Source organism: Malurus melanocephalus, unplaced genomic scaffold (assembly GCF_030028575.1).
Source record: "Malurus melanocephalus ecotype Western Australia unplaced genomic scaffold, MMel_1.1 scaffold_304, whole genome shotgun sequence".
Classification (NCBI taxonomy): domain Eukaryota; kingdom Metazoa; phylum Chordata; class Aves; order Passeriformes; family Maluridae; genus Malurus; species Malurus melanocephalus.
In genome coordinates, this window is record NW_026623536.1 from 752,933 (window position 1) to 776,605 (window position 23,673).

Consider the following 23,673-nt stretch of genomic DNA (forward strand, 5'->3'; position numbering starts at 1 on the left):
TCTTCCTCCTGTCACCATCCACTCCTGTCCACTTCAAATATTAAACATGTCAAGGCACACCTAAATCAAACAATCTTCTGCCTTAAAACACTCTTCCAGAAATTTGCTCAACATAAATCATCCTTCAGCTCTGGAAAGTCAGTTACATGRAAAAGGCAAGCAGAGCGCTGCTGAGAGGCAAGATATTGCCTTTCACCCAAGCTGAAAACTGCTTTCGTCACCCTTGGCTTGTCTTTACTTTCTCCTGATGCTGGTACAAGGAGTAGRAACTAGAAGCAGACAGTCACTGAGAAAGGTAATTCAGTCTGCTATTGACATGGAAGGAAAAGAGCATTTGGATGTGGTAAAAGCACTTTTGTTTAAGACAAACCAAACCTCAAACCAAATAAGATTTCTCCTTGAGTGTCAGATTTTGATGTAGAAGAAAATTATAAAGGCAGCAGAGAGCAAAGAGCAAACACAAAAAAGGTTGTGTTTCTGAGTCAGATATGAAATAGTGTGTTTTAAATTTCATTTAAAAATATGTATCACCTTCCCCCACAATACTTGATTTTATCTAGGAGCTTTGTACACTGCACAAAAATCTTGGTGCTCTTAGACAACTTTTTCTTAGGGAGGAATRCAACATAAGATCGGTTCTCTTTTTCAGTATCAATCCTTACTCATACCTTGTAAAGCATGGACTAGTCATTCCTATCATCATGTCTTTCCATCTAGATAAAGATTTTTACAAACATAAACAAGAACATCTTAAAATTAATTAGGCTATCAGGAACTCCCTATAACATTCAGCAACAGAAGGYAAGACCTATTAGCAGTACTTTACATGCATATAAAAAGCCAGGGAAAAAAACCTTAAAGGTAAATAATGACCACCTCACATAACGGTTGTTTCCAGCAACCTGGAGACTTATTCTGACTTTGCTTACATTTTAAATTTCCACAGTACAAGGTGTGGAATTGGTGAAGCAATAGCATTAAAAGCAAAAATAGCTAATAAATCACCACCTTCACATTCTGGTGAATTCTAAACAGAACAAATTTTCATAATTTCAAAAAGAGAGAATAAGTGTGTGTGTGGGTGGGGAACAGTCCACTGGCAATAGTTACACTGCTTTCACCTGCACAGGRACTCAAATGAAAGGTCTTACAACACCAGCAATGAGGTGTGATGTTGTGTCACTGTGGAAATGGCTTTAAAGATTAGCCTTGGGGCTGGGCTCACACATACAAAGCCAGCTCTCTGCTACAGTGTGTAAGACACCAAGATTTCATTCCTGCTATAATCTTTAGCTCTCCCCAAGTCAACAGAGCTCGGAGTGCATTGCAGAGCAGCAGCTCCCCAGAGGTTATTAAGAACTAGCAATAAAGAAATAAAGCAGACCTGCAAAGGATTTGTCATCCAGAACCTTTTGGCTGCAAAGACACAAATCTGAGTGTTGAATTACAGTAAAGGGAGTGAAAAAGGCAAGAATAACCCAGAGCACTCTCTAAAAAAAAAATTCAGAAAGACCCATAGGACAGGGAGGAATGGCAACTGCAGTGCAACTCTCCAAAGAASTGCAGTATTAACCTCCTGATTTATAACATGCATCCCTTCTCTCCTCAATCCCAGCTGCAGAAAAAGCAGCCTTCTAAAAAGGTCATAACACACAGAAAAGTTCAAGAAAGATKCTGTAAAAAGGGAAGGCAACCACTGCACAGAACCAGGGAGCAAGGATTTTGCATTTTCCTTGGTACAGCCAACAAACAATTCAGACACAAGAGGAAGGAATTGTGGCGTTATTCAGAAGTTACTTTGGACTCTTGTTATCCGACTGGCACGTGGCTACTGCAAAGCAGTGAAATATGAAAAAGCCCCACCATCTGAAAAATGAAGTTAAAAATCACCAAAATCTCATGTAAGTCAATGGTTTTACTTAGAACTAATTACAGAAGCCACAAGTCCTATCCACACCAAGGGGATTGCCAAGTGAGTATTATATCTGCAATAAATAACTAAAAAGCTGATATTATTAATGTARCTCAAAATCCTGTCTTCTCTTTGGAAAAGTATCTCAATCTTATAATTTATTTAGTGTTTTAAGTTATTTTTACCAAGTATTTTTAGATTATAGCATTTACAGAATATTTTGAGTTGAAATGGGCCCTAAAGACTATCTAGCTCCAAACTCCCTTCTTTCAGGGACTTTACCACTTTGATAAGTGGTATGAGTGGACACAAAATCTGTTGCATCCAATACATTACATTCCAGTTTTAAACACACCCCAGACAACAGGAAATGGCTTGAAACTCACATCTTCAGAGAACAGGCATTACTTTGTGGAAATGCAGGCCCTGTCAGCACAAATACTAACCTCCACTACATTATCTTCCCTTCAAAAAAGGAACGAATTTCAGTAGYACTCCAATGACTCAGTGCATGTTAAGCAAATAAGATCAAGTGACAGTCAAAGAAGCCACTGGCAGGATGGTTTAGTGGRCACAGGAGCCTGAGGAGTAGGTTGGCCAGGATTGAGAAAAAATTTCCTGCAGTACCTCAGACCTTGCTTTTACCTGCTGGCTCCAAAGGGGTTGGTGCACCTAAAAGGCATAGCACAGGGATAACAACCTGAACCCATGAGCCAGCAGCACAATGAGCAAGGCAAGAATCAGTAAYTCTGGCTCTCAGCAGAGCCACTTAGCCTTGCGGATATTGGTGCCATGACACCATTTCCAGGAAAAGCTGTCTGGGGCCAGCCCAGGCAATTCCACCCTGCACAGCATGGACTCTTAACAAGCCAAGTGTGACATCCGAGCTGGCTTTGTACGGCATCCGGTTTGCAGATTTTATTTCCCATTCCTATAAGTTTGGGAATAAGGGTCTACAGTTGTGCAATCTAATTCCCAAATGACTCATTTTCATGCAATGAAACATAAATGGTTTCTTCTAGGGCTTGAGGAGCTGCTGAGAAACACCAGCACAACTGTTCACAGAATCAGGATTTAGTCAGATTAAATACAAAATTCTTTTGTTCAATCTCCTTAACATAGATCAGAGTTGCCTTAAACTGAATGAGTTACCCAGCCAATTTATGTTGGGTCCGCTACTGAACTATGWAAACATGGAATTGATAGGGCAGTGAGCAGGGTAAAGATGAACCTGGCACTGACAAATGAACTGTTCATATAATGACAGTCACTAACAGGTGACGACCTGGCAGTGATAATCTGCCTACCAGCATCGAATTCTGCCTTCACTTAAAACCATATAATGCCACTGAAGACATTCAGCCACATTTACATAAAAATCAGAGTAATCAAACTCTTCAAAGCTTTGTTTCAACACACTTTGGTTCAAAATGCTGAGTTGGTTTCTGCTTTAGTTTGTGTCTGCTTTCCAAAAGGTTCCAGCTTTCACAGCTGTTCAGAACCTTTCTTGAACAGACATCTCAAGATTTTCACTTTATCAACCCACTCAGCATATAAAACTGCAAAACAGGAGATAGCTCCTGCACTACAAACTCCTCCTAAAGCATCAGGAACCATTCTGCAAATGGTTCTTCCAAATTATAAATACATAAACAAATACACAAAGATGATGCACAACATTTACCAGTAACTTGAGGCTTACACTCCATAAAATTCCTCTCTTAACAGGGCCCTGACCATGTTGCCACACATTACACAARACAACTTACTTTTGGCACATCAATTGCCACCTCCCTCATGGCACTGGGCCTGACATCATTCATCCCCTGCAGGAAGTCATTGAAAGCAATCATCACTGACCCAGCCACCTCGGTGTCTAACAGGTTGGGCCTCTTCCCCAGGGCTCTCCGCAGGGCATACAAACCTAGTGAAACAAAAGAAACATGGAAATAGGTAGACTTCCTCCTGGTTCACAAGCAGAGTGTACCACACACAAACACACTGCAGCAYGGGAAAGGAAATGATGTTCAAGAGTGTCTCAGTGCTGGGCCTGAAATGAGGCAAAGAACATACAAGACGCTCCCGATCAGAGAGCGCAAAAAAGGGGCTTTAACAACCACAGAGAGAATATGAACTRTATCTGTTCCAAAAGACAATATGAAACAGTCTTGATCCCGTGTTCCCAGAGATGAAGCTAACCAAAGCGTCCAAATGTCCATACATTGATTTAGAATGCATTTCTAAACCATAGAGGAAGAGGGAAAATGAACATTCACAAAGTTAAATCAGGTCACAAGGTGTATCTGCAACCTTGCCCACTTCCCTATTAGCAGGACAGTATCTTCAAAACTTAGGAAAAAAAACCTGATGCAATTTCTTTCATGCCATTGAAACCCTATTTTTTCATCTAATAAAATGCCAGACACCTGTATTTTTCTYGATATGGAACGAACATTCCCTGAGGCACTCAATAGCTCTTTGTTTCCTTCAGCGATCACACTTTCCAAACRCAGGCAGAACTTTTACCTTCACCTTCGTTTGGACAAATCACTCACACACAGTATCTATAAATCTTGATACTAATTCCTAGTTTCCTCCTATAAATCAATACCTCAAAAGCCACACGAGTCCCACCTACTCACACATCAATACTCCTCGGGCAGGACCGAGCAGTACCACTGGCAGCTCCCAGGCATTCCCCAGAGAGCAACTGCAGACCCCGTTGTACAAGATGCCCAGAAGCAGGGTGGTTTTCCCACTGTGTAATTATCCCTTTTAAGGCCTAGTACAATTTAGAGTTTTATTGCTTCTGCTTCCAACCCTGTTCTGTGACTGAAAATGTTAAATGTATTTTTTAAATGTATTAATTCATGATGATATTCATGTACAGGTATACACACATCCAGATTATGCGGTATCTGTTGCTGTGTGTTCCARAACAAATGAAGCAGTTCACACCACACCAGTTCACCTTGCATGACCATAAAAAGACAAACGTTTGTTAAATCTCTTCTMTATTTAACCAAACAAAACATCAATTAGTGCTACATGAAAGGACAATAAAAGGGATAAACCATTTCTGAAAATAGACATGGTTTTAACTTTCAGCAGATTGTTGTCTTTTTTTCTGCAGTGGCACTGGTAGATGCAGACATGCAAAGTTTCTGACAATGACAGGAATTCTGCATTTCCTACAATACATACAATGTGTGAAGAGATATAATATGTCCCCTGTGAAGCAGTACAGCTGGTGTCTCTCCATAAACTGCCAATTACAGCAGAGACCGAGCACCTGCATCCAATAGCCAGGCTCTTAATACAATAACAGAGAGAAACAAAGTTTGTAATTCAGGTTTCCCCTTGCAAAGAACATCCAAAACTAATAAGATATATAAATAAAAACATTCCATGGGGCCAAGGAAAAAATGAAAATCTGGTCACCAGAGGACAAGTATAAAATATAACTGACTCATTTTAACAACCCAGGCAATTTTCATGCTATTCCTCACCCCCTTCTTCCTTCCTCTGAAGAAGTTAAGTTTTTTGTTTGCTTAAAATTAAGTGGAGACAACACAGACTCAACCTCCCAGACTTAAAATTAACATCCAAACAAATAAAAAACTCATTATTCCATGTCATTGCAGCTAAGACYTGGTGGGGTAGGAGCAGGCATTAGGGTCCAGTCTTGTACTTCCTCACTTTAAAAACATGCAAGTAAATAAGACTCCATGAAATTGAGGCATAGAGAAAGCAAGYAAATGATAAAGGTATCTGCTCATTTTATACCTAGCAGCTCCACCAAGTGTCAGTGTAGCCCAGCACTCATTTGAACCATTTTAATGGTGTCATGGTTATCTTTATTCCATTATATGACTAAGCCTTAAAACCAAGCATRCTTATTTTAAAAACTGAGAGAGAACAGCAAATTAAAATGCCCAAGGAGAACACTGCTCTTAGGGTTTGTTACTGCCAGTGCTATGAGGCGTATGAGTGAAATTTCTGTCCTCAGCAGTGGGTTTGAAAGGCAACAGCCTTGATCCAGAACAGGAATARAGAGGTCACAGCTTTCCAAACAAAGCCGGAATTCATTTCAGCATGTGCACGCACACGCCACTGCACAGGTCAGCATTTAATTGAAACAATGTTTTACATTAAAACAATAATAAAAAACAGATTGAAAAAGAAAGCATGATTCTTCCTGTTTCCGCCTGTTATCATAATCATTCTTTCCTGCACTTCAGATTGACCTCTAACAAGAGGGGCGGGGGGGAGCCTCAGTAACAGGAGAAGGATACAGCTAGCRGCTTGCCAGAGGCAGAAAAACATATCCTCATCTCGAGATGCTGAAAGATGGATTTAACGTAAGGAAATGCAGGGTAGGAAGCAGTGCAGAGGCAAAGCAGGTGGAACCCTACAGCAAACCCAGAGTTACCACTGCACAAGTTAAAATGCAGATATAAACCTCAGAAAAGTAACACCACAGAAAACATCAATTTAGCTCCTGGGTTTTGGGTTAAGTCATTGCTGTACATTGATTCTGAGCACAGCATTTGTTTCAGCTCTGCTTGCTCCTTTTCAGATGTTACCCTGTTCTTAAGGTTAATGAATATCAATAAACCTTTTGGCAGTGACTGAGGAGGCTCAGAAGTGGGCAAATGGGTTTTCCCTGTTTCATTCCAGTCCTGCATGAGGAGGAAGGACACAGATACAGTTATCCTGCTGAAGGGTCAGTGGGACTGCTCACACAAGCAYGGGATACCTATTTTGAGCAAAGGGATAGTGAACAACACTGATCCTCAGTGAAGCAGCAACGGAAAATCCTGGTTAAAGAAAAAAGAAAGCAACATAATAAGGTATGCATGATTAGAAACAATGGAGAATAAACAGCTTGTTCCAGCCCAGCAACTGTATGCTGTACCTCACCAACTCATCCTGTCTGTCTAGAACAGAGGAAGCCAAGTGGACAGAGGGGAAAAAGCCAGAACGCCCTGTCCTGGTACAGACGATCCTTCTTTGGTACCGGGCTACGCACGAGGTCCATGGTATTGTTTGCCTGTAAGATTTTCTTGCTCACAGCTTGGCTAAGTTTCGGCACATTAGATCATAAGAACAAACATCTGAGCCTAAAAATAGGCTCTATGACACTGCTATATTTGTCAGAGTCTGTGTATAATTATACACCACTGTAAATAAGAGGAAGTATCCACTCAGAATGACCAACATATACATTTTAGGTTTCCAAAAGAGAATAAATATACAACAACTTCAGCAAATAAACTGAACCAAACAAAATGGTTAATCATGCATCTTTTATTGCCCATCAGCTWTTTCTTCTCATCCTGTCTGGACTTACTCTACCAGAATCCCAATACCAGAATTTGTAAGTAGCTTCAAAGAAATTGTTATCTTCTTGTGAGATTGTTTACAAAAGGAAATAATGCTTCTTTCTCTGCTAATTTGGCATTTCGCTCCCAAATTCTTCTGGCCAAACCCAGAAGATACACACCATTTCTCCCTGTGACAGCTGTCAGATCCAACGTGATCCTCTACCACGTGGCTGGCAGTGGAATTCTCAACAGAGGGGCATGGATGGGTAAGATTCAGCTTTCTTATGGCACTGGAGTGGGCATCTTCCCCTGCTTCTAGATCTTTACATACTACACTTCAAAATTTAACAGTTTCATGCAACAAAAAAGCATTTTATTTAACTTACAATCACTTTATAAATATATTTTAAACTTATTTTAATTTAATCTGTACATAACATGCATGCTCATTTAGAAAAAAAAGTCAGGAAGCAGAAACCTTTACTTTTTGCTCTCAAAATCATATTCTGCAATCTGTCTTTAGCTGCCAGAGCTATACRGGAAAAATCCCTGAAGAACTTTCAGGCACTGTTTGCACAGGAAAGATAATGCCCTTAAATCCCTTGTAACCATAACATTGCAAATTCACTGGGCTAACCTGAGCACTACCCTACTGTAGGGATTATATCCACAATTTATAGTCCKTCTTGAAGAGCCCTGGCATTTGCTGGAACATGTCTGTGGAGCTGCCTGAGAGCTGYTGAGAGGTGTGACAGGGRAGGGGAAGGAAGGAAGGAAGGAGGAACTGCATTTTCAGAACTTCTKTCGTACAGGAAAAGGCTTATTCACAGATCAGGTACACACACACGTCATTTATCCCAACACACTGACAACAGAGGGAAATAAGGAATACCAGACTACCTGTTCCGAGCCTGCTGCCAGACACAAATGTACCAAAGCTAAGGGTAGACACATGAGGAGAAAAATAAGGACTGCCAGGATACCAGAACAGCAAGGGCAGAAAGATGAGAAGGAAGAGTTAGTGGCTAACTGCCCAGTCTAATTATAATTAGGAATGTTGGCAAGTCAGTATACAGTTAAAAATTAAACTTACGGAAACCTTGCCTGAAAATGTTTAAGCTCTGTCCCCCAATAGTAGCTAATCACTCCACATAAAAAATGCCTACTGCTAACTGCATTGCCATACRTGAATAATAAAATTTCTTCCATACCACTCAAGCTGCAGAGGCAAGAACATAGTGACTTATCTGCCAAGAGGGTTAATTCAAAATATTAGTTACTGTTATTGACCAACTCTTCTGAAAAATATCCTTATTTCCTGCTTATATAAATATCAGCAGACAGAATGGGATGTGCTATAAACAGMTTATTAAGTACTCAGCTCACAACTGTGTGCATGAAGTCAGCAATTGCATCATCCAATTAACTGCAAGTTTCAGATAAACACACACTTAAAATTAGTTATGATGAAAACCAAAAGTTCACATGCCCTGACTGTAGTCAGCGCAATGTTTTCCTTGTGCAAAAACAAAAATCAAGTACCATTACAAAACAAATAAAAAGAGGAAATATTTTCTATAAGAAAAAAATAACTCCAAAAACCAACACAGAGTATACCAGCATCACTCCCGACCTGCTCGGCCACATGTTTTGGTTTAGAAACACCCACTGCTTTAGAGACCCAACTTTAACACCACAGAACACKATCTTAAAACACACAAATACTGAAGATGGGGATTGGATTTTYTTGCTCTCCTTACATATATTAGTGCAATGGAAGACAGCGTCAGAAAACTCAGTTGCCCCAGTCCAAAAACTCATTTGTAGCTTAAGTTTTGTGTCATGTCTGTGTTTTTCAGTGCATTTCAAAAATCCATTATTCTGCCCTTTCTGCAAAAATTTCGGAACATATTTTTTTGTACTGACCATTTGACTAGATATAGTCAAATATATATATATATTATTAATATTCTCCAAACTCTCACATTTTCTACCTGACCTTTTCACAAAAAGGCAATCAGCCTTTTCCACATATTTTGAGCATCACATGGGAACCACAGCCAGTTAGACAATGCAATAGCAGACTGTTTGCAACAAAATAGCTTCAGTATTTATCCCTGCTACAAATAAAYAAATAACAACACAGACATGGTATTTGCAGTCACTTTCTATAAGGGARTAAAGTAACGATAACACGTCAAGCAGTGCTTCCCGTCTCAAATCTGTAACTGCAGTCAGTTAATTTGAGAACAAACCAAAAACCACCTCGCAAAACAAACAAACAATCCCCTTGCCTCTGTCATCAATTGCCTTTGTCAAAATTTGCATTTTCAACAGGTGTCTCAAGCCTCTGTTCCTACATTTAGAATTATAATCCAAGAAAAATATCTACATTTGTCACACACTCCCAACAGAATGCAGGTCCAGATCGTGCTGGGAAAGGCTCAGACCAAATCTTTATGGCTTTGAGAAAGGAGGGATATTCTTGATACCCTAACACTGCGCTGTTTCATCAGGACTGTGCCTGAGCTGAAAGGAAGAGCACGATTGGAGATAGGAGGCTGGGAAGGCATGCATTGAAGGCAGCATTTGTGTGGTTGAAAGAGCAGTCAAGGGCTGCTCCTCGGGGTGCACAGAGCCTCACTGTTGATCACATTAGCCCACACGGCTCATGTTTCCTGCAGGTGGCCAGGCTACCACAACTGCAGGAGCTGGGGGGAAAAAATCCACATAGGTCTAACAAAGAGACATTCCTGGGCTTCAGGGGAAATCACTTCCCTGTCAATTACAGGCAAAACCAGAAAAAACCTAAAAGACAGTACTTCAGTTGATTATTGATTTTTAATTCTTATTTTTAATGCAAGTGGATTGCAGAAAGTCTTTTTTGGGTTATGGAAGATAAAACAGGAAGTTTCTCAGCTCCAACAAAACCTGAGTGCATTATCCTCCTAAACAAATTACACCTTTACAGATCTAACACCCTCATAAAATCAATATACACAGCAATGGATTGAACAGCATAAAGCCTCTCCATCCTGTAWTATTCATCAGCATGCGGATATAATTAAAGGGGCAAATGAATGAAGCAGACAATAAGACCTCCAAACAACAGGACTCAAAAYTATGAGCATGGGACAACAGACCACATCATATGCCTGTGCAAGTGGCTGCATGGATTCAGCAGAGTAATGCTGATTTATAGTGGTCAAAGATGCATCTCAATCTCTTATTTCTCTAAGATTTTGTGTAATTGGTTWATTGTCGTAAACTGTCTTTCTAATCTTAAAAGATAAGCAGGGTGATACCTTTTCCAGGCAATTAAAAAACTTTTGATGCCAAATAAAGCCAGCACTCTTTCCTTCAGAGAAGTCTCAAAGGCTCAGCAGTTGCAGCATCCTTACTGGAAGCAAATCGATGTTATTGCCAGACAGACCACTATTTAAACAAAGCCATTTGTTCTTCCTCTCCTCATGATGCTATCTTATCACAGCCCAAGTGTTTTATATCAGCACACTGAAATGATGTGTAACGAACAAGGATGTTCAAGATAAATTCTGAGAGTCACAAAGCAAATACTTCCTTTCTCTGTAAACAATATGACTGAACCCACTCCTTGAAGAAATCAAGCTATATTTATATTCACCCTCTTGAAATGCTACAGGCAGCCATAGAAGGATAAGTTTATAATAAATTGCTATATTTGGAAACCTTTGTTGCTAAGCATCTTCTAACATTCAGTACAGTTTATACCATTCATGTTCTGCTTCATAATTAACATTTCATATGTTTTTTTGAAAAAAAAAAGAACTACAGTGCTTATCTTCGCCAATAAAATAAAACCATTATAATTTTTCAGAGAATTAATAAAAGACCACAGGGCAAATTAAATAAAGGCAAAGCAATAAGATTGCAAGGGCGTATAAACACTGACATTATATGCAAGGATATGACAGTCTATCTTCTATACACTCCACAGCTTGAGATAAAACAATTCAGAAGGTAGCTATTCACACTAAAAACCAGCCTACTAAATAATTTAAGATACAGTAGACCTTTCCCAACTAAGAATTCTATGTATGAATCCCTTGGATGGTACTCAAGTCCTCGGGAGTCTACCAAGAGGAGCCCACTGCAAGCTACGTACACAGGATGGGGCCCAGCGCCCCGCATGCAGCCTGCAGGTTTTCCAGTTTGCTGTTACCTTCACAAAAACTTCAGCTAATTGTGGATATCACAAACATCTTGCTAGGCAGTAGAGAATCACACCAAATGACACAAGAGCCTAGAAACATTCAGCACAAGATGAACATTACAGGCTCCCAAAACTTTTTCACAATTCCCATGAAAATRGAGAGTTGCTGAACAGAACATGAAACTTTCCTGCCTGACCCCAGCAGTACCACTAAGCAAATCTTGCACTGGAGAACAAACACATTCTGCCAAAAAAAACAGTTGGAATATGTTTAATTCTACAATGGTTATTTACTTTTCATTAACAAATGATATTCAAAATTACACAGAAGGCAAACACCAAACCTCTTAAAATGAAGTATCTGAGGAAACCTGAATTCAGATATTGCCTGAGAAATGCAAAAGCCCTATAAATACTACATTTACCATGTTACACTTATTACTACACCCTTGGTTTATATTAGCAGTATATACACAATACACAYGTTTAAAGAAACAATAGTTGAAGTAGAAAGATAAGGAAAGATGAGTCCTCTGCAAATTATCTAAACTTTATATTAAAGAATATAAACATATTTAGTTTGCAATCTTTCAGGCTTTCCAGCCACAAACCCAAGGATATAAACGGGGTATGCAAGACTCAAGAGTCTCTCACAGACCACAACAGAAATACAATCAGCAAACAATAATCCTGTCCCAAAAACCAAACATGTATTCCTGTGTTCYGAAATCATTTTCCTAGCCTAGTTTCCATATTTCATCTGTACTCATGCACATATCAACTCTGAATATGGCACAACGAACCTCAAAATTTGTGAAAAAATTCTTAATTCAGATATTGCCTGAGTACCAAGCATTTTGGCTATTTAGCAATGTGCATGTCACCTTAATTATATGTTTAYACTAAGTTTTATGCTGTAATATATATTAATCTGAAATATTATGTTCAATTCTAAGCCCTACATCACCAAAAATGCTATTGACAAACTGGAGGCAGTTCAGAGAAAACCAACACAATTTCTCGGAAGGCAGGAAGGACTTATTTATGAAGAAAGATTAAAAGAGCTAAATATTTATAGTTTGGCTCAGTAATGAATGAGGAGGTAGGGGACATGAGAACAGCCTAGAGATATCTGAAGGCTGTAAACACTAAGGAGGGAGAGCAAACGTGTTATACAAGGATGTAAATAGAAATAATGGGATAAAACTAAACAAGGAAAATTTAGGCTGAATATCAGAGAGCATTCCTGGACAGCAAGCTAGCTTGGCCCACTGTACTGAAGCAATAGAAGCCCATGTATTTTGGAACAACACACAAGACTAGACAAAACACTGGAAAATTTGCCACATAAAGGAATCTTCCTCTGCTGAGGAGAAATATTACATTATAAAAGTCTTTGCTAAGTTCAGTTCATAGAAAGAAGTAGTATTTTACAAGGTGTTGAAAATGTAATATAAAAAAACAGATAAAGAGTTTAACTGGAGGAAAAAAACTCAAGACTCCAACTAAGAAGGTTCTTAGATGATGAACAACTTAAGATCTGTTTATTAACAGTTCACCTGACTCCTGTTTCTGCAGCTTCTTGAAGAGGAAAAATTCACGTGGTCTACAAGGAGTTAACGGCGCTGGACTGTATTTTCCCCAGCAGAGGTCACCCCACATTAACAAACGACAGGGAAATACAACAGCATGGATTCAAATTTGAGGAAAGAGGAGCAAAAGGAAGGAGACTCTCCTTCCCTCATTCCCATCACTGGCTTTGGATGCAAAGCTCCTGCATAACAGCATGTCCTGCCATCAGTCACAGGCAGATAACCAAAGTTTTTTATCTACATAGTGTTCAATCTGCACRACATTCCAAATTTATTTTCTAAGAGGTACTCATGAAGTGGGTAAATATAATCTATTTGTAGCTGGATCATTAAGTGCCCAAAATCCATCCGCACATGCACCAGTAAAACCTCAGCTGGGTCGTGTTTGGAATCGAAACCACAACACTTCTCACTGAGAACTTTAGATTACATTAGTTAAGTGTTTACTGTGTGAGTACTGAGACCCAGGCAGACTAACAGGCTTCCAAAAACACAGGGGAAAGAAAATAAAAACAGAGTTTATCTTTTCRTTAAAACAAATATATATAAGCAGGAAAAAATAATGATGTTTTCTAACTTAAAACAGAGCTTAAAACACAACTGAAGCCAAAAAAGAGCTGTAAAACAGTCTGTGTTCATATATTTCTTCTTGATCCATAAAAACTCCACAAATTCATATTTCAGAGCTATCTCTTAAAAATTTTRGAAGCTGGCAAGTAAAATCCTTGCTGTTCCAGATGCCATCACCCTAATAAAACATCTGTCATTTTTACAGTCAATTCCAATGCAAGAATTATCCATGCTCTTTGCCACTGCCAGAGGAAGCTGTCCCAGTGCCAAAGGAAATAAAAGTAACCAGCACATGCAGTAAACTTACTTGTGAACTACAAGGGACCAAACATGTGAGCAGTGCTGGAGAGTCATATTTTGACTTGGCTGTTTTAAAAGGCTGCTCGGGGGCAGATTTAAGGTCCAACACACAAACCGTGCAGACGCACTCYAGCAAAACCCAGGACCTGATAGAGYGCACTTGCACAATTTCATCCAATGAAAACAGAAGTGAACTCATGCTGAAGCATTCCCTGGAACGTTCTGAACCCTGGCTGCATGATGCATGGATAATTCTCCAGGGCTATGCCTGCTCTGGAGGCCAAGGGCCATGTTCAACCCCCTGGCTCAGGGCGTGCTCTGCAGCTCTCTCAGCTTCACTGCACAACCTGAGCCAGATGCACACRGTGTCCTTGCCCCTGCCAGGAGCTYCTCATCTGCAGGAAAATGGAATATGGGCAAAAAAACATGGAGAGGAGACACAAGAAACACCACTGAGGCCCACAGCCCCCACATCCTGGGAACAAGGACCTGCAGGACAAGCTGTGTAGTCAGAGCTACTTAGGATGTTGTGTGCAAGGGTCTGGCTAGAGAGCAGAAAAACTCTTAGGGATGTTAATTCCCTAAACCATTGGTTTACTGAAAGAGAGAAGGTCGTCTAATATCCTAGAAATGGCATGGGGGATTCCCCAGTTATTGATCTTAACATTGGATTTTAAAAGCTATTAACATTCAAAGAATGTTAAAGAATTTTTCTGATCTGCCCAGTAGACTGGTGTTCACCATATACCACATTTGGCTGTGTTTTCCTTGAAAAAAAAATTAATAAAACCTCATTGTTTCAAAAGCTATTAGTACAGACAATGCTATTTTTTCTTCTTTAATAAAAAGACTAACAGTAAAGTAAGATCCCGATTAAGATAAGCAAAGCCTTACCTGCTTCCTTGCACAAGGCTGCCAAGTCTGCACCCACATAACCATGTGCACTATCAGCCAGTTGCACCAACTGCTCTGCTGTGAGTGAATGGGGAACTTTCTTGAGAAGCTTCTGCAGTATGTCCAGCCGGTCCTGGGCATTGGGAATTCCAATTTCGATCTCCTTATCGAAACGCCCTGGCCTGCGCAGTGCTGCATCCAGGGCATGGGGGCGATTGGTGGCCCCAAGGACCAACAGCTGCCCTTCACTGCCTTCCTGAAGAATCAGTGCAAAATATTGTATTTAAAATACAATTAAAGGTCAAACAGCTTGTTAACACAGTTCTTGCTTACATTTCCAACTATTACACACACTAATACCCTGACGCTGGCTCTAAAGGAGTTAAGCAAGCTTTTCCAAATACATACCCCACAAGTGAACCCATCCCTAATTACAATTCAGCTATACTAAAGGCTGCATGCATGTACAGATAATACAAGAGAAACTCCCACTTTAATCCCCAAGAATCTGCKTTCCTGAACCAGGAAAGTAAAAACCAAGGACAGAAAAAGAAGTGYTTAAGCTAAAATGCAGCACTGGCCTAAGAACAAAATTATATCAGCAGATCTTGAATAAACAAGGCTGGGAAACAAATCAGTTAAGGCATCAAACCCAGCAGTGACAGCAGCTTATAAAGATTCCTGTAAGTCCAGTAGGAAAAGCAAGGTCAAAAAYCCTAACCAATTCCCTCAAGTTCTGCTATTTCACTTCTACAGTGAGGCAAGATCAKCTAGAAGGTCTCTTGTAATGCTATTCCCTTTTTGTGAAAGATGCACTTTTTCCAGGAAGAATATCCATCAGCCTTGGCCACCACAAAATATGCTCTACCTGTGAACAGCTCCAGACTGGGCAACTCAAGCTGCCATGCAGGAAAACAATGAGAAACTTGCAGACTACATGATCAGAAGAAATTTATTTTCATACTCTGGACAGATTTCTTTCATCTTTCCTGCTAATAATCATAAAATAATAGATGAGAGATTGCCAAACTTTAYGGGCTTAAACCATAATTTACTTAAGTCAATTAAATTTACTCTTTTGTTTATGCCCTATATACTGCCCTGCCAATCTTGAAATAGCTGCTGTTGCTTTTAATCATGCAGCCTACATATCACCAGAAGTATTTTGATGACATTGATTTCAAAGCAATTAAAAATGCCTGGTTTAGTTCAATGATAGCCTATGCCTGAATTTCAGTTTGATCTCAAAAACTACAAGAGCGGGAAAAGGCAAAGAAAAGGCAGTGAGTGGAAGAAACTCACAGTTATCAGGAAACATTCCTCTCCTACATCCTCTGCTTAGCATCCAAGAAAGCATTAATTACTAGATAAAATCTCACCTAAGTCTGTTCTCTTTCCCTACAAATAATGCATTCAAAATTGTTGCTTCTATAGAAGCAATATTATTTTGTTTAGCAAGTCCCCRTGCACATTAACTGTCTCAATTAAGAGTTGACTTACTGAGCCAATGCCATCCATTAATGTCAGCAATGAAGCAACAATCCTCTTTTCCACTTCATTCTGAGCCCCTTCTCTCTTTGGACACAGYGCATCCAACTCATCTATAAATATAATTGAGGGCCGACTGGGAGGAAAAAAYAAAGGGAAAAAATKTCAAGATGCTYGGAAAGAYTTAAAACACTTAGGCAAAAATGCTCATGRAAAATGTCCAGTTCCTACAAAAACTAACAAGCATCCCAGTCCTTTAGGTAACTGGAAGTTTCAGTCTTAAATACAGTGTTACTCAAACAGAAAACTAAAACAAACAATATATTAGACAACCAATACCTTCACTATGCAATAGTCTTTGCTAAGGTACTATGAACACCAACCGCATGCAGTTTGCCTTAACCGGGTCAAACAAATTTGGGCAAGATGGCACCTACTCTAGAGGCAGGCTATATCCAGTGCCAACACTCATTTAGAGCTGGCCTCCAAAGATAAAAGCTAGAAAGAAAACTCTGGATCCAGGGGRAATTGTGGTTCATGCTTYCATCTGTTGAAACAAGCACACAACRCACCAACGACACAGGCTGAGTGATTTGGCGCCATGTGTAACAGCCCCTTAAAAAGGTCAGGGTCCAAAAGGCTTTAACARGCATCCTAGAATTTCACTGCTTTCCTTCTAGCTAAGCTCTACATAAACAAATGTATCTCCTAAAAAACACTGGATGAAAAAATCACAATTCAAGGATTCTTGCAAATATTTTTCTTTTTAAAACATTAAGCCTGGAACAGACACTGCAAAAAAAAATTCGCCAAAGGAACGTACCGGACAGAAGCCTCAGCGAATATCTGACGTAACCTYGACTCAGACTCCCCATAAAATCTGTGAGAATTAAAATGTTTTAATAGAAATGTTTCCTTTTTTGTCTTCTTCAGGTGACTAGGAAAATTACTACTCATGAGGTACAAAAAGCCATAATGCACACTTGCAAAGTCCCAAAGTCAATKCAAATCTACAATAATCTTTATTTCCACAAAAACAGGAAATTAAGGCAAAATGGGACACAGGTAAAGTTAGAATCATCTAGTAATCAGGAAAAAAGATGAAAAGGAACTGCTTCTCTTCTCTGTTAGAAACAATTTTATCTACATTTTTGAAGAGCAAAGAACTTACTTCTTGGGACACATCAGTCTGTGCAGTGTCACCTTAATTGCAAGGACGCTTTAAAAAGTTCCTCTTCTTCCTGCAGAACTAACCTACATGCAACTGCAGATGCAGTTTTAATCCCCTCTTTAATTTAGTTCATGCCTTACAGAAAWTTCTTGGCCAGGTCCAATAAACCTTTTTTAACACAAAGAAACATAAACCCCGCTTGAGAGATTTGTTTCTTTCTTTCCCATTTGTTTCTGACTCTTTTGGGCAGATAACCCACAGCAAACACTACATCTATCCCCAATGAAGAGATGCCACAAAAGATTTTGGGCTACTATATTTACAGAATTAAAGAAAATAAAGTGGGTGRACTTACTTGCTTATTATTTCAGGGCCATTAATAACAGTAACGTGAGCGCCGACCTCATTGGCAATGGCCTTGGCAATCATGGTCTTCCCAGTTCCTGGAGGGCCATAGAACAGCACTCCCCGAGGAGGAGGGATCCCTTCACAGAAGCACAGGCAGACAGAGACAAGAAGTTACTGCCCTAAATACCACACTCAACCTGCACTTGCACATTTCACTGTCCCCRTTATTACCAATAACTTGACTTCAGMATTAATTCCTGTAACAGATAYGTCATTAGGATGGAACTGTAGGCTTTCAGTGAAAAGATCTTAAATGGGACATCCACAGTTTTTAAAGTCCAATAGACTCTGTTTAAAAAGCACTTATTTAAATCATATTTTTCAGTAGTTTATTATAAACTTTCCCCAAATTTCCTCAAAAAATTAATGCAGTACCTAATGAGTACCTCATGTCCATGTATATACTTTATGAGGTTATTCAGTATTCTTACAGTGTCATAATAACACATTTCCCACACCAGAAAATCACTTCTGTTCAACCCTTCAAAAAGTTCTAGAAATACTGTGGGGTTTGCCTTAAGAATGTTTGCAACATTATGAAAAATACACACTAAAAGGATGAATTTGCCTATCCAATGGCAAATATTAAGAGCCAAAGAGCCAGAAACATGCAGGCACAGAACATAAGGGACTTTGGAAGAAMAAGTTCCTGCTGTGTACACTTGAAGCTGGACAGAAAATACAGGTAACTGCAAGAAACACTACTATAATCATGAGCCCACACAGAGCCCACCAAAAAAAAGTTTCAGACCAGCAAAGCCAAATTAAACAGACACAAAAGCCAAAAACAGAAGCTGAAATATKAGAAAGCAAAAAGCAGAGATAAATGTTTGACAAAGGGCTAACCCCAGCACAAGAGACACCGGGGAAACACAACCAAAGAAACGTCAGTGGGACTGGGAATCAGACAGGGAATGTTGCCTCAAGGACAGGCCACAAGTCCAAATGTTAGAAACTAATACACTGGGAAAGGGAAAAAATTATCTGCTGACTGACAAAGGATAGAAGTCRAAGTATCTCTACAGACAGGTTCCTTGACAACAGTCCATTAAAGTATGTGCTGCTCCCTCTTGTGGCGTTTCTGGCACTGGCAAGACCGGAGTCATGGAATCACAAGATCTGCCCAGCTCCAGCCTCCCGCCCATAAGCAAACAAGGACTCCCAACGTTTGGATGGGGGTTAAAAGTTTCTAGCTACTAAGGAAACATCATCATCTATCACGTAATTAGTAGAGAATCTGCTCAAGCTTTAAGCACTAAGTATGCAGAACACACACGCAGAAGCAAACACTTTCTGCTGACACAAAACCACACAGTGATGCTGGGGCTGGATCAAATGGATGGAGATGCCACACAACAGCCCATTGTCACCTGTAGATCATGGCCAAGAAACAGCTGTGATGCAAAYTGTCCCAACTGAAATCACCTCCTCTCTGCAACATGGGTGTGGTTAAGAGAGAAATAAAGGGCCTCCAGGACATGATATTACTAAAATATTTATAGGTAAGAGCCTTGTCTCACAACAACGCCCACCTAAACAAAGTACATATCCATTTGTGATAAACACACAAAAACAGAGTCACAACAATCCTCTAAATTTATATAAATATCAGCTATAATGTTATGTACGGCAAGAGTAATTTTATTTGGTTTCCCACCCTCTAATTCCATGCTAAACATACTGAACAATTTGAGTAAATGGCCTCAAAAGACCTTAAAAACAGCAGAAGAACTAATCTGAGTTTTTCTCCACTAAAAAAATAGGATTGATTCTACCAAAATAAATTACAATCTTATGATGACACAAACAATTGTACCTTCCAAATGCCCAAGCACCAAAGTCTTTCCCACTTGCCATAAATTCTGCTCATCCATGCCTAAATTTCTGTACAGACACACAGTTCTTCCCTGTTCAGTTGTTTTTTATACAAGCTAACTAGAACATCTTCATAGTATCCATACAGTGCAATTATAAAGCAGTTTGACATTGTTTGGACACACACATTTACTGGATCAGTGTTAAATTCAGTGCATATTTCTGGAGTAATTAGTGTTTAAAAAAAAAAACCATGAAAAAACCCATGTTAAAGAAGAAAGCGAATATCAAAATGAAGAAAGCCAACTCTCAGGCCTCATACCRTAACTCTTGAACAGTTCAGGTTGCTTCAAGGGCAGTTCAACTGTTTCTCTGATAGTTCTSAGCTGGCTGCTTAAACCTCCTATCATGTCATAGGTGACCCGGGACTCCCACTCGCCATCTGCTGCTACACTGGTCCTTGGTTCAATAAAATTGAGTTTAGTTCTTGAAGAAATGAAGTAAAAACAATCTGTATTGCTCACKGCTCCAATCTGGCCTGTTAGTGGGAGTCCTTCATTGCTGCCTTTCCCAGCCAGWTCCAAATCCCGAGTGAGGTCTGCACCATCTCCCTCGCTGGATTCCGGACCGCTGGGTGTGACCGCTGAGCCTGGATCCATGGCTTTGTTCGGGGTGCTCATGGAAACAACCTCTGGACCATCACCAATATCCATCCTGCTGAGCTGTAAGGACAAATCTAAGGCACTTGTCTCCAAATCAGATCTCTCAAGGTCTGCCTCATTGGAATCACTAGGAATGGCACTGCCCTGGGCAATCAGCTCTGCACCATCAGTCCCCTTCACTTTCATCACCACAATGTTGCAAAGTTTGCCATAGTAAGTGAAAGCCAAGAGGTTTCCTGGTAGTACTATTTTCCCATCTACGAGAAGATTACAGAAGAAAAAAAGASAAAGATAACAATATTTCAATCTACTTTGGCAGCAATTACCATTCAGACATTCTTGCACCAGAATAATTATCAAGGAGCTTTGAGAGTGCTGCAAATTACTATAACAAGAGGTAATTATGAGATCATTTCAGCGACTTTGAATAATCCTTTTCTGCACAAACAGACAGTACTGGATACGCATTTATCAGTATCATATATATTCTCTCGTACTGAACTCGATATTAATTTGAGCCTTTTAAACTTCATATTAAGGGAGATTTTCTGAATAAATATTGCAAGAAATAAAAATTTTGATTTTGTTGTAAGTACCACTACCTTGAATAACTTACTTTTCCTTTTTACCTACCACCCAAGGAAGAGCAATTTTACTTATTTACCACCAACTTAAAAAATAAGGATTCAGAGACTGGGATTTCAAGTTAATATTAATTCTTTAACTTGTTTTTAATGTGTAGTATTGCACTCTGATAATGAGTGCTGAACACTCCTAACTTGAGCCAGCAATACAAGTAAAGGACAGGAGAAAAGGAACCAAATWAATGCAAATTAGATATTTACAGCATGGCATAATTAGCTAGCCCAAGACAGACCCCTGAAAGAAGTGTGAACAAGACAACATCCCCCATTTTGCCAAAAGCCTTGGATTAATAAAATAAAGGGAAAATGTCCATCAGGAACTTGATGATCTACCACAAAAAAATCTCAAAAGAGGAGCAGCAAAACTCATACCAAGGTTTCTCAGCAGACAGACAGACATTTCCTCAGCATTAACCGTGGCATCTTTGTCCCTGTGGTAGGAAGGAAAAAAATTGTTTTTCTAAGCAGTTACAAACCCAACTAGAGTCTACAGCACTTCACAGTCTTCATATCATATGGACTTAACCCTCAACATATGAGACACATAGTAACAAAAGAAGTGCACCTAATTAACTGGGGCTACTTTCTCCAAATGAAATGCTGTAATTCACAAAATCCTAAGTTCTGTTTTTTATTTCTTAGGGTCACATTAAAATAGGTAATGCAGGCATCTCATCAGACCAGACAGGATAATCATTGCTACAGGTAGTGAATTGAAAAGGATTTAGATCAGGCAGGTCTCTTTCAGCTCTGCAAACACACGAACACGTTTACTGGCTAAAACAGTTCCTTGAGCATTTGCCTATCCACTATCCAAACACAAGTTTTCCTCGTAAGGTATTTTCCAGTCATTCATTTAACTGACTCATAGRTAAGGCTCACTACATCCATTCTGCAGATGGAAGTCCACAACTTTTCTAAGCACTGACACCTRTACACTGAAAATCATCGCACCACAAAGGGAACAGCAGCTGAGGCATGTAAAGCAGACGCTGCTGCAACTCAAAGTGTGAACAACGGGGGGAGCCCTAAGCCTGCAAAYCAAAGCCCTTTTCTCGATTTTAATGATCAAGAAGGCAACCTGATGGAAAACAGGTGATTTCAGCTAATTCAGAGGAGAGATCTTAAAATATCATAGCCTTTCCTGATGAGTAAACATACTCAGTTACGTTGTTGAGGTCTGAAGCTGGGGATTGATTATTTTTAACTGGAAGAAAAAGCTAAATTATGCATGCAAGCATAACCCAGAGGCGTTAATTGGCAGAGAATGAACTACACCTGCAAAGCATCTAGAAAAATAGGCAGAACTTGGATAAAGGGACTTCAATTTATTCTTTTAATAATTTATCTTCCTATTTTTTACATGAAATGATGGTTTTCTGGACATCAGAAGGAATTTCTTCATGGAAAAAAAAATCTGCAACTGACTACATGGGAACTATTAAGTTAATTTATAAAAATATAACTACTAGGACACTTTCAAAAGTAACTTTATTTAGTAAATAATTATAATCAGACTCTAGAATTATCCCAATGCCAACTCTGTGAAATGATAAGAGAATGAATGGAAGTGGTTGAATAAAAACTTCAACAAGGTTTTAACAAGTTGCATACCTCAACTTTACATCGACTTCCTCTGCCTGGATGACTGCACCAGTCACAGGCTGCACAGTGACAACATCGCCAGGATTTACTTTCAGGCTCTTCTGTGTGGTTTCATGCAGCCCAATCTTCCCACCTGGAAAGCCTGCAGTGGGCCAAGCAGTGCAGACCTAGGAAGGGTTTTCAAAGCAAACACCTGTCACTTGAGGTTTTGCCCCTCCCTTTTCCAGTCAAAATAAGCAGTGTTTTAATATGAAGGGTTAGGTTAAAACCTGGTGCCACTGAGAAAGACACAAGTAACATTGAACTCTTATGATATAATCCACGGCACTTTTCAGGATGGAAGAGGTGATATTTTTCCTGCAAAGGTGATAAAAAGCACTGTCTGCACATTCTGCAGATGACTCAAGGGTATACACTGTGCTGATTAGAAAACACTACATATCAGTGAAAAACTATTCTATTTGCAAATAAAAGAGATGTGTGTGCATAAGACATATAACCCATAAATTATAATTATAAATTTATAATTATATCATTAAATCCCATATTATAAATATTACACATAATATATAATTAAATCACAAACTTATAGAAAAAAGTAAGCTGCATGGATTTTTCCAATACTGAGAATAGAGATGTAACTACAGTGTAGGAAACAATGAAGAAGCATGTTCACCATCTTTCTCAATGCGTGATTCATGCTGGTCCCATTGAATTCAACAGGAACACGCTGGTAACATGAGAAAAGCACTAATAGAGATAATAAAGGGTCTCACCTCCTGCCGCCCATCAGCGGACGTGAGCAGGGCCGGCCGCCCTATGCAGAGATCCGCAGACTTCATRCTGCTCAGTGACAGCTGCGCCAGCGCTCTGCGCAGCATCTTCGGGACTTTGTCATCTCCTAAAGTTTTCCGAAGGAAAGAAAATAATTTTTTTTCCCCCTTCCTCTCAGTAAGTCCGGCGTTTCCCGAGCTCTCCGGGAACCACAACCTCGCCAGCCCTCACGGAGCGCGAGACCCCTCAGCCCTCACGGAGCGCGAGACCCCTCAGCCCTCACGGGGCGCGAGCCCCCTCAGCCCTCACGGGGCGCGAG

The 23,673-nt window shown here is 39.7% G+C and overlaps 1 protein-coding gene across 1 annotated transcript in view; it reads right to left on the reverse strand.

Moving 5' to 3' along the window:
* AFG2A (AFG2 AAA ATPase homolog A) overlaps positions 1-23,673 on the reverse strand; it is a 163,047-nt gene that overhangs the window by 138,566 nt on the left and 808 nt on the right. Inside the window, exons 2-10 of the mRNA XM_057377170.1 lie at positions 23,357-23,481; positions 22,590-22,747; positions 21,348-21,406; positions 19,992-20,588; positions 17,802-17,931; positions 17,099-17,155; positions 16,288-16,411; positions 14,788-15,043; positions 3,682-3,836 (exon numbers count right to left, since the gene is read on the reverse strand). Coding sequence (XP_057233153.1) covers positions 3,682-3,836; positions 14,788-15,043; positions 16,288-16,411; positions 17,099-17,155; positions 17,802-17,931; positions 19,992-20,588; positions 21,348-21,406; positions 22,590-22,747; positions 23,357-23,481 — 1,661 coding nt within the window. The remainder of the gene's footprint in view (positions 1-3,681; positions 3,837-14,787; positions 15,044-16,287; positions 16,412-17,098; positions 17,156-17,801; positions 17,932-19,991; positions 20,589-21,347; positions 21,407-22,589; positions 22,748-23,356; positions 23,482-23,673) is intronic.